General features: G+C 33.4%; 1 protein-coding gene across 1 annotated transcript in view; it reads left to right on the forward strand.

Moving 5' to 3' along the window:
• LOC118740076 (cell death protein hid-like) overlaps positions 1 to 3,369 on the forward strand; it is a 104,469-nt gene extending 101,100 nt beyond the window's left edge. Inside the window, exon 5 of the mRNA XM_036471569.1 lies at positions 3,205 to 3,369. Within this exon, the coding sequence (XP_036327462.1) occupies positions 3,205 to 3,369 (165 nt within the window). The remainder of the gene's footprint in view (positions 1 to 3,204) is intronic.
• Positions 3,370 to 11,833: the final 8,464 nt, after the last annotated feature.

Consider the following 11,833-nt stretch of genomic DNA (forward strand, 5'->3'; position numbering starts at 1 on the left):
ACCTGAATCCACCACACCTAAATTCACCACACCGTAACTCCTACACCCAATTCCACCACACCGTAGCTCACCACACTCAATTTCACCACATGACATGATATCACTTGATGTGGCATCAAAGGCAACATCATTTGGCATAAAATGAACCAAAATAAATAAGATTTAGATAGAGGTGAAAAAAGGGATAAAAAGGAAATACAACTGAAGAGTGTGCGATGTTATATTGTGGTGTGTTATGCTTCATATGTTATGTTATTTATTCTTATGTTATGGTTATGTTATGTTATGCCAAGTACTAAGCTAAACTCCTCTCCACTTAACCCATTCCAACTAATGTTATTTTAGCTCATTCAACTTACATAAACTATCCTTAATTTTATCGGTTGAATTTCAACCGCTGGGCGAACACTAGTTTATATAAATATATATATACATAGGAATATAAGTTTGCCCTCGCCCATTTAGCTGAGTTTATAAAATGCCCTAGAAGTAATTTATTTCAATAAGGCTCAACATATATAAATTCTGACAAACAAATAGGAGATATCAAATTGTTCGTTTTTTATTCCCCTCAAAAAACGTACATATGTTCAAACCGAAATATTCTTAAAGCTCCTTCCCCAGGCACACATATTGTGAAACATTGCCTAATTCCCTTAATCCAAGAAGAATTTGACTTTTTCAACAAGTGACAACCTTCCTACATGTAATTTAGATATAAAGACTTTTCCAAAACATTTCGTTTGATACCCATATTGTAATAATACATTTAACATTTTAAATAATTTGAATAAAATTTAAATTTTAAATAGGTGGCAACATTTCAAATCTCAAAATAGTTTAATATATATTTCATTTAACTTGTGTATAATCGCATTAAATTCGACTTTTCAAACAGGTGGCAACCCTCTTCATACCATTTTCAAACAACAACCTTTTTAACCCTCTTTTTGTGCTATATAATACAAATACCTAATTGCAATAAATCAACTTGATAGCCATAAAATATTAAATCACTTAACTTGCTAAATAATTAAACGTAATTTTTTTAACAGGTGCCAACCCTATTCAAAGTGTTTTCACTCTGCAACCTTCTTTAACCTGTTTCGTTTGACACCCATATATTTATATATATTTCAACTACCTGATTTCTCTAATTCAGCTTAAATTTGACTTTTTAAACAAGTGGCAACCCTCCTACGTGTAGTTTAGAAATGAAGCCTTCTCAAAACTGTTTCGATTGATATCTATATTGTAGTAATATATTTAACTTGCTTGAATTACATTTTTTAACAGGTGGTAACTCTTCTTTTCTTGTTATAAACAGGGAAGGAAAATAATCATAGTTTTTTAAATTTTAACCAAAAAAATCAACAAGTTGTAAGCATCGTAAACTGACAATGATTTTTATTTTTCGAGTTTAACCGGTAAAGATTTTAATTTTTTCGCTCCTGGATAATAATTAATATCCTTTTCGCCGTATCCTTTTCAGAGGTAGCGAAAACCTAATAATAGAAATAAAACTCAAAAATTATTATTATCTCTAAGCGGAAAAACAAAAATCATAAAATAATGATTAACTACTGATTTAAATCATTTCACTCATAATGATTACCATCCCTGGTTATAAACCTTTTTCTCGCCGCGACGAGACGGGTTCGGTCACCTTTGTAGAGAGAGTGCATGAATACTCTGACGATGGGCAACATCCTAGAATTGTCCTTGAAAAGACTTCCAGTAAATCGGCTAGGGCATTTGGTTCTAAAAACCAGCCAGCGTAGCACCGTATCAAACATTTTACAAAACTTGCTTTCAAAGTTTTTAGTTAACAAAACCGGAGTCTTTTTCAATGTAATGTAAATTCACTCACGCATTTATTTCTTATTTTTTCATTTTCTTTTCACTTTTAGTTTTTCAAATGCCGCTTTGGCTGCTTTAAAACATAAGCATAATATTAAAAAAGGTTTTACCTATTTACATTTATTATTTTTATTTATTTATGGATTTGGCACAATGACTTCGTCTGCCTTTGTGACACAGCCAATATTGCCCCCTTTCTTCGGTTTGCTGCTGTTGCTTATCTGCAAGCAAAATGGAATTGACTATTTTGGCTGGGAATTTCGCAAAGTCACACCATAACCGCATTAGCTATTGCTCAATATTTGATTTTGTAATTGATGTTAATACGCAATCGACTACGCACATACATACATACGTAGTTCCGTGATGCTTTTGGGTGTTTTAATTGGGTATGCACATACTATATTTATGTTAGTCATTATTTGACTTTTTATGCTTCCAATAAATCGAATGGGCACACCTGGAAAAATTTTTTCAATTAAAGGTTTTTGGTGCAAAGCATTTATGGCTGTAGGCGGTTCTGCCTTTTGTTAGGGTCCTTTATTCATGTCAATGACTATAACCAAATATAGATGCTGGGAATATACCAGTCTACGAGAAACTTTCCTGTTCATGTCTGAAAAACTGTTCTGAGCTGCGATGGGAGCCAGAAATCACTTTCACCGGCCAGACCATTATTGGTGTTAATGTGTTCGGCGTGTTTCCGTGGCTATGCTACGGTCTGGGATGCGAACAGACTAAAAGAAGCCACCCAAACAGTTTAAGCTCACAATGTTTAAAAATTTTATAAACGGAATCAATATAACGAGGTCTTTGGAGATATTTTAAAATCTGTCCAGCTCATGTAAATCTTAATATTTTATCGACATCCTTTGGCGGTTATCTGAGGATATAATTGATTTTATAATTCCAGTGCAAAACAGTAATACTTTTTGGTGAGGCATCCTAATGTTCATATACATATGCCACAAACAACCTTTACGCAAACAAAGTTAAAATGATCCTGTGCTTTCGGATGTAAAAAATGTTTAATAACTAAAGCCCTATTCATGCAGAATTTCTGATCCATAAGCAATTTATCCCAACCTTTTGAATAAACACTACAATCGAACTTAAGCTTTACCAACATCTTTATCACCACATACGTATAGTATACTAAACTTCCGCTTAACTCTTGCACTCTTGTCGATCGACTCAAAATAAAAACCCTCAAAACTTCAAGTCTTTCAAAAAATGCAATGACATACAAAATATCAACTCACTTTCGATTTCGATGAGCAAGACCACTATGTACATAATAGGGAAATGATACTAAGCGCTTCATACTTTTTCATAATAAAATAGGCAACAAAATCAACAGAGCGACAAAAAACACTCAATTTCGTTGAGCAAAATGTTGCACTGATTGCGAGCGCAGGCAAAATGGCAACAACCTCGAGCCAACAAACCAAGTTGGCCAACAAATGTAAACCAAACTTGAGACGGCGCAGACGAACAACGCTAACATAAGCGCATGCGCAACTACGATCGCATGAAGATACAAAATGCGGCATACAGGAGAGTGAAGTTGTGAACAGTAAAAACATTTAATTGGGCTTACTATATAGTTAACCAACCAGCGTAAAAGCGAACGCGAAAAGTAAACACCGCCGATGAAACGAAAGCAAAAGTGTGAAATATTACAAAGAAATAACCACAACAGCAAAAAAATATAACTACAAACAATAATCGTATTGTCGGTTAAGTGTTACGTGAACAACGCTTGTACGGCTACGGCTCGCTTCCGGCATGCGGGCTTTTTGGTAGAATACATATAATGCAAACTTAAAATCATATGTGGTACGTGGTATGTGAAATTGAGGGAAAACCCCTCTGATGTACTTAATAAATAAAATTATGAAAGTGAAAACTTTTCAATAAATTACTCTTAGATATGCGGAAAATCGCGTTTGACTAAGCGGTTCCAGTGGTACGCAGTGGTTTATCGTTTAGTGATATTGAAAAAGGAAAAGCCTACGCGCTGAACAAAAATGGGGAAATATTGTGACCCGAAAGAAGTATGACAGCACAAAAATACCATTGAAATCGGATTTATGTCACTTATTTAGTAAGTAAGAGTAACAAATGTTATTTGGTGTTTGCTCGTGGGTTTCAATGAGGTAATAACCAGTTTTGTAACAAAGTTGTGTTGTAATATCGTTGTTGGGAGTAAGTGATAAGCAAAAGAAAAATATGCAACACACGGGCTTGTACGCTTAGTATGAAAAAAGCTTTATTTTGCACATTAAAAAAAAAAACTGAGTTCATCAAAATCACACGAGTATTAACTAAAAATTTGCGTTTGTCGGAAAACGCAAAAGCTTTTTCCGGAGTACTAATAATGAATAAATATATAAATAAATAATATCAAAAATGTATATTTTGAGTTAATACACTTTTGACCAATATGTGAGATGTGTACATATGTAAAAACGGGATTCAATAAGACCGCAGATTTCCTTATGCAAATAAAACACAAAAAATTTGTAGAAATGATTTTATTTATTTCATCATTTTTTTTTTAGGCATGGCATTAACATATATCTATCTGTATTAAGCATACTCCATGCCGCTTAAATGCCCGCCACGACTCCTCTGGGAATACGGTATGTGCATATCAAAACTTCCGGTGACGTTTTGGCATAGCATATGATTTGCTCATCTTCAGCTCTGAAAACGTCACGAACGTATTGGCAGAGACCATACTTTTCACGGAGCCCCAGAGTCTAATGCTGTCAAATGGCAATATTTCGGCGGTCAATAGAGCTCGTTGTTTCATGTAAATTCGTTCGCAATAAGGCCATTGTTAAATACGATGTGTGGCAAGTGGAACCGTCCTTTTGAAAGTACATATTGTTCAGGTCCATGTTATCTTATTCAGGCTATAAAATATTGGTTATCATTTCACGACAATGTCACGGTAACAGCATTACCAGCACCGAACGACCTGTAGTAAACACATACGGCTGTTCTCACGTTTTGCACCGACCCAGTCCCTACGAGTTTCTGCACAAACGGCTGTTTAAAATTTTTTCGAAACAAAAATTCTTATACATAAGAATACATTTTTGAATTATTTGTTATGGGTGGCAACCCAATTCAAAAATATATTTAATCTGGAGCTTTCTTTAAGGTTTTCATGCTGGCACCAATTTTTAAAAATTTCACTTGATTTGTGCATAGTTTATTAAATTCGGCCTTTCAAACAGGTGGCAACCCTCTTCAAAAAAATTTTCAAACTAAAACCTTCTTAAACCTTTTTCGTTTCGCATTGTGGTACATATTTAAATTAGCTTACGAATGAATTTGATTTCAACTTTTTAATCAGATGGCAGCCCTTTTCAAACACTTCAAAAATATTCTAAATATTTGAATTAAACATTTTCTTAAAACTATTTTTTTATGTCCGTCTTTTAATTTTTTATATCACTTGTATATAATTTCATTAAATTCGACTTTTCAACCAGGTGGTAACCCTATTCAAAATATTTACAAGCTAAAATCTTCCTTAAGCTCTTTTGCCTGACTTTTTGAAACATATTTCTATTAATTGATGCATTAAATTGAGTTTGACGTTTGAAACAAGTAGCAAGCCTGTAACTGCCATTAAATTTTTTTGAAAATCTAACTAACGATGACAAAAACTTACTTCGCGTATTATATCAGTAATATGTAATGTGTATTTATGTATGTAAATATAAATTCTTGGGTATTGAACGACTATACATCTTGTGGTGTAAGTGAGTTAGGTTTCGCTTTCCTTTCCTTTAATAGAGTCGAGCTCCAAGACAGCATTCATATACAAGTAGGAAAATTGGCAACAACTCGGAAGAAAGACGCAATAGAAAAGAACTGATATAAATATTCGGAATCAGACAAAAAATTTTATGAAAAAAAAAATATTTATGTATTCTTCGAATTAATTTCTTTAACTATTCCCGCCATGCATTGGCACCTTGCTTTACCTTGCTCTCTAACTTACGCTTGACTAACAATGATTAAATTCCTTCTACCAAAGATTGTTTTATTTTAAGACTTTTTAAAACTCCAAATTGCCAAAGCACAGTGCGCCAGAAGACAGAAAATGTGGCCAAAATTGTTGATTGACTATTTAAATCTGAAAAAAATTAAATATTTGTATGATACAGCTTATTATCTGCAGTATCAAAATACTTGGTATAGCGAAAAGTTCCAGGTGTCTAAGAATTATACAAAATCCGAGAAGGCACGTATTTTGAATTTCTTGAAGTTTTAACAGCCTTAAACGCATCATCAATTCAACGGATTTATCTATTTTCTCCCATTCTACTTGGTATTTTCTTTAGAAAGTTTCTGGGAAAAAAATTTGTAAAACAGGGTTGCCATATATATGAAAATTTATAATTAATCAAAAGCTCCACAGCATACTTCAATTTCCATAGTATAACAAAAACCGTTTGAAGAGATAAAAAAAATATATATTGGGGTGGAGTAGCCACTTTTCTAAAAAGTTACAATTACGTTTACTAAAAGAATCTATGCTTATTTAACATTATAATATGGGTATCGAACGGAAAGTTTTTGAAGAAGCTTTAACCCTAACATGTTTTTGATTAGGGTTGCCTACCTATCAACTAAGGCTATAATTTTAATTATTTAAAGAAATAAAAATACGAATTTGCAAATTTTAAAAATTGTATGCATTTTATGTTAAAATGTTAAAAAAAAATCACTCATGTGACTAAAATTGATAAATGGATTTTAAAAATTCTTTCAAAATGTATCCTGTTATTAGCCTGCAAATTTCCATACTCGCAGTATGCAGCGCCTACCAAGAGGAGGTTACACAAATAAGAGATCGCACTTTTTTATTTGTTTTTCTTTTATTTGAATTATTTTTTTATTTGTTTTTTTAATAATTTAATTAACGGAAGGAAAAACCCAAAACTTAAAAAAAAATCGGGAATTAAATGTTTTTTATTTTATTTTTTTATGTTTTTTTATTTTTATTTAAATATAAATTAATTAAAACCTTATTGCACTTTGCACTTCTGGAGGCTAAGTCCTATCATTTGACAAATAACTGTTTAGTCCAACGAACATCCCACATCATATAACTTTTCTTACAGTTGGCAACCCTCTTCGAAAAAATAAAACCTTACTGCGCAATTGGAGGCCAAGCTCTTTTATTGGACACCTCACGTTGGCATGTTTATGACAAGTCTGGTTTCATTAACATAAAATGCCATTAAAAAAAGTAAAAACTTATTGCATATCCAGAAACCACTTTCTTTCACTTGCTACCTCATTTTAAGTCCAACGAACGGAGAAAATCTTATAAATTTAAAAAATGCGGCAACCCTACTCAAAAAATATTATATGACATCTCACGTTTAGTAATTCAACGAATGGATCTTATAATTTTTTAGGCAGGGGACAACCATATCGAATTTCTAAGTACTATAGATAATACTTCTCGCGATACAGATTATATTAAACATACCAAAGGTCCTGTCGATACAGAATATATTAGAGAATATCTCGTCCAAATCCGTTCAGAAGTTTTCGAGATTCTCCTTTATAAATACTACAAATTTATATGTATGTAGAAATGACCAGAAAGGATAGTTACTCATACGCCGTGTATCGCACATGTTCATAGACGAACAAACGTTTTCTTGGAAATTTAAAAATTATTTACAAAAAGCGCAAAGTATCCGCTGATTTTTATTAATGTAGATGTTGTTGGCTATATAATAGTTTGCTATATTTTTTTTTAACAGCGGTGGCTAGCAGTGGCGACAATGGGCATAGTGAACTTTACTGAAATATGTTATTGTGTTTTAAAACCAAAAATAATTATCAACATATTTTTCTACAGTGATTTTTCTAAGTCTTTTTGATAATTTAAACAAATTCAAGAGCGAGATCTGTAGTTTTAGAATTTATTAATAAACTGATCTAATTTTTTCGTTATCAAAAGCGAACAAACGCTTTTCAGATTTTATGGTTTCAAATGTCATAATATTTTGTTTTTACATACTTCAAAGTATCTTAGATTAAATAAGCTTATTGTTTCAAGCTTTTAAATAACATTGGTTTTTGGCCACTTTTTCAGTCTTCTGGCCCATTGTGCAACGATTATTCCATTTATGCATTTTTATGTAGATGCATACTATCCTGCAAATAATCAAATTATTAATACTGGTAATTTTTTCGAAATTTTCCATTCACCAACTGTTAAAACGCACACGTATGACATTAGTCATGCCCAAGTGCCGAAAAATTACTTTTAAAAACGATGCGAACATCTGAACTCATTGCGTACGCAAGTTAAAACCTGGGCATTAAACTTGAACTTGGGTGGCACAGCTCAAGTGGTAGGTATTTAGCTGTGAGCCTCGCAACGCCGCACAGTGGTCGGATAGGCAAAAAAAAAGGAAAGGAAAAGGAAAGGATATACTGAAATAAATCCCGCGCACACTCACGCTAAAAAGGGTGGCCGGCATTTTTATTTCAGTAGACCAACTTTAGCAGTTGTTCCAAATAACATAAGGAGTATTAAAATATAAAAGATTACTGTAATTTCTTAACAAAGTTCAAGTCAAATTTCAAAGATCCAATAACGAATCCAATATGGCGCCCAAGAACTTAAAAAATTAATGAGTTTTGATGAAATTTGGTATTTAGTGGATCTTAAGTTTGCTCATTACAAATTTCAAGGCAGTTTTTTTAAATTCCTAATACAAAATCCAGTATGGCGTCCGAAATTCCCAAAAATTAAAACCTGAATAACAGTTTTTAAAAATGAGAAAAAAATAAACAAATTTTAAAAAACTGTTGGGACCTAGATCAAACTATTTGGGCTGAACATAGGCCTCAACTATTCCTAATTTATAAATATAATTACTATTATAGTTTCATAATTTTATCGTAAATTCATTATAGATGTGATCCCTCGTATATAATAAATCAAATTTTGTTAAGCAAATATATTGTGAGAAATTACAGTTGATTTAAAAATGCATGACTAGCGTATCTAAAATCCTTATCAGTAGCATCTTAAAAAAAAAAATATTTTCTAATTTTCAGAAAAATTAACAGTTTATTTGACAGCTGTCAACTCTCTTCAAAGTTTTAATTTGACATAAAATTCGTGATAGCGTGTCTAAAAACCTAATCAGTAGCATTTTCAAAACGATTGTCTTATTTTAAGAAGAATTCGCTATCAATTTGACAGCTGTCGATAGTCAAACTTTTAATTTTACGTAAAATCGTTAACTAAGTGCCTAAAAGCCTAAAAATAAGTATTTTCAAAAAGATTTTCTTATTTTTAGAGAAACCAGCAGTTGATTTGACAGCTTTCAACTGTCAAACTAAAAATTTTATGGCATATTCGGATTTAGCAGAACAAAAATACTACGATACTGCATTTTTATTATATTAATCGTAACAGCCCTTCTAATTTTTCGCGTAAGGCATATCTTCTCCGACGACTGTGCGCCGCCCGCAAGGCCTCGCATAAACCAATTACGCGTGCACTCACATCCGTACCCATGTGCATGTACACGATCACATTAAAAATATACAAGCGCGCGCGCGCGACTTGAGTGAGTGATATTAGCGGTGTTTTGCAATTCGAATCAACGATTCGAGACGAGATGTAGAGCAACGGCAAAACAAGCGTAGTAAGAGCTAGAGCGTACATACATTAACGATAGTAATGTGTAGTCGCATTCGTGCATCTCAAATTTCACCACAGGTGGCAACACCACAACACAAACCCGCCGCACGCTGTAAACTGTAAACTGGAATCACGTCTTCTAGTGGTTGTAATAAAATTTTAAATGCCCCTTTGCATTGGTACTTCTTCACGGTAAATTGACAAGCGCTCGCGACATGGCATGTACCTATGTACGTCGTGAACGCGCTTGAGTTTTCAGTCAGCTGTGACACTTGCCACAAACAGTTTTCCTATTCGTTGCACGTACATAGTTTACATTAAGAAACGAAATGCATTCGTTACTAGTCAATTTCCGGCTGTAACCTAAAATGGTGGACGCAGTGCCCCTCAGTGGGTTTGGAAACTCGCTAGCATCCTTGTTGTATACTTTTTAACGATTATTGTCTAAAGTTGTGTGCGTGCTGCAAGTGTGCATATTTGAGTAGAATTTCATGGCTGTGACACTCCTTTGCACTCTAAACGCATTGCAATGCAATGTTCAGCAAGCAGTAATTGTTGCAGCGGCATTGAAGAACAAGACGCTGGCGTTGCAGCTAGCCAAGCAATAACACCAAATGCTGACACGATTGCTTCTCTTACTGGTTGGTAGCACTTTTATTACTGCAGTGAAATACGCCCAAGCGTTGCAAGCTGGCAACCAATACCGGAAAGCATGAGAAGTCGGGAACAACAGTTACAGCAAAAGACGTCAACAAGTTCAATAACAAGTTACTTGTGTTACTTATTTACAGCACTCACTAGCTCAAATTGTGGTTGTAATTTCAATTTTGTTACTTTGCCACATGCTGTTGCAGCTTTTAATTCCATTCGTTCTGCAGCTCAAATTGCTTTGTTTACGATTTCAACCTTAGGAGTATGCATAATAATTCATTCATGTAATTGAATACTCATACATATCAAGGTAGGCATCTAAACTCTTCCACGCAAATGTGTTTTGATTTCCATAGATTGTTGCCGCTTTTGTTTCAAAATTTTTACTATTGTTCTAGGAGTACAATCTGTGAATTTCTTGCCGCTAAGTACCAATAATATCCCCCCCCAATCTATGGAAGTAAACACTAAAGACAATTTTTTTTCGTACGCAGCTAGGTTAGGTTAAGCTGGGTTGATCGTTCGCAGCTAGGGACGTACATGGATATAAATAATAGAGGTCTTCTTTTGTGATACCATGTAATTTTAAACAATAGTCGGTGCTCAGTCAATGAAACGCCGCACAGTGTTTCGACTATATGGAGGCAGGTAGAAAAAAGTCATGGTGACAGTTGGTAAAAAAAAAAACGGTTTCACTTGGAGAGGGAATAGTAAAAGTCATAAGTACCAAATTAAACATTATTTACTCACCCCCCTTCTTCACGAACGATACATTTCTAAAAAAATACGGGAATGGGCGCGATACCGACAAATCAGTTTAGTTGCATTTGGCGCTGACCCCTTACAGAAATTGTTTCTTTTTCAATTGTAATTAATTATGTAAATGTCGTGGAATATTTAGGTGAAGGTATTTATCATTTATTTGGTATTTTCCTATTTTCTTACCAAAAAATTTACTTTGAAATGTAGTTGCTAAAGATTATTAGTAAAAAAAAGTGTGAGTACCGGCCCGTCAGGTCTTGAAATTAGACTAATATTTTAGAGAATTTTATGTAGTTTTCGAACATATAATTTTTTCTTTGCGCGCGACTTTGCAAATATATGTAATTTTTGATTTTCTTAATTTTTGATTTTCAGCTTCTTTTTGCATAATTTAGCGAAAAGAATTTTTCAAACAATGAAAAAATCCCACCAGATATTGGGAAAAAAGCGAGTATTGACATCTAAGCCATTTTATTGTATAACCTTTGTTTTCTGAGAGTGGAAAGCAGGAAACAAAAATTACCCAAAATTCCATCACATTTAATGACTGGGCCCACATTTTTTGTGAGTTTTGAACGTTATAGTAATCCAATCTTCCTCATATTTTATATTTAGGTTTTTCTAATAAAATAAAGACTACAAACTAAATTTCAAGTTTCAGTGAAATCGGTGCAGGTGTACTATTATTTCCATCTGCCTCCATATAGTGTGCCGCAAGCCAATCACAAAGTTACAAAGACGTCTAAAATACAATACCGAAAACACAAAAAAAGTCACGCGGCATTTTAACAATTTTTAGCTATTTTTATTTATTTCATTTAATGCTAAATGTTGTTTTTTTTTGTGAAAGTACAGCTC

This window comes from Rhagoletis pomonella, unplaced genomic scaffold (genome assembly GCF_013731165.1).
Source record: "Rhagoletis pomonella isolate Grant_MI unplaced genomic scaffold, Rhpom_1.0 Rhpom_scaffold_00005, whole genome shotgun sequence".
NCBI lineage: Eukaryota > Metazoa > Arthropoda > Insecta > Diptera > Tephritidae > Rhagoletis > Rhagoletis pomonella.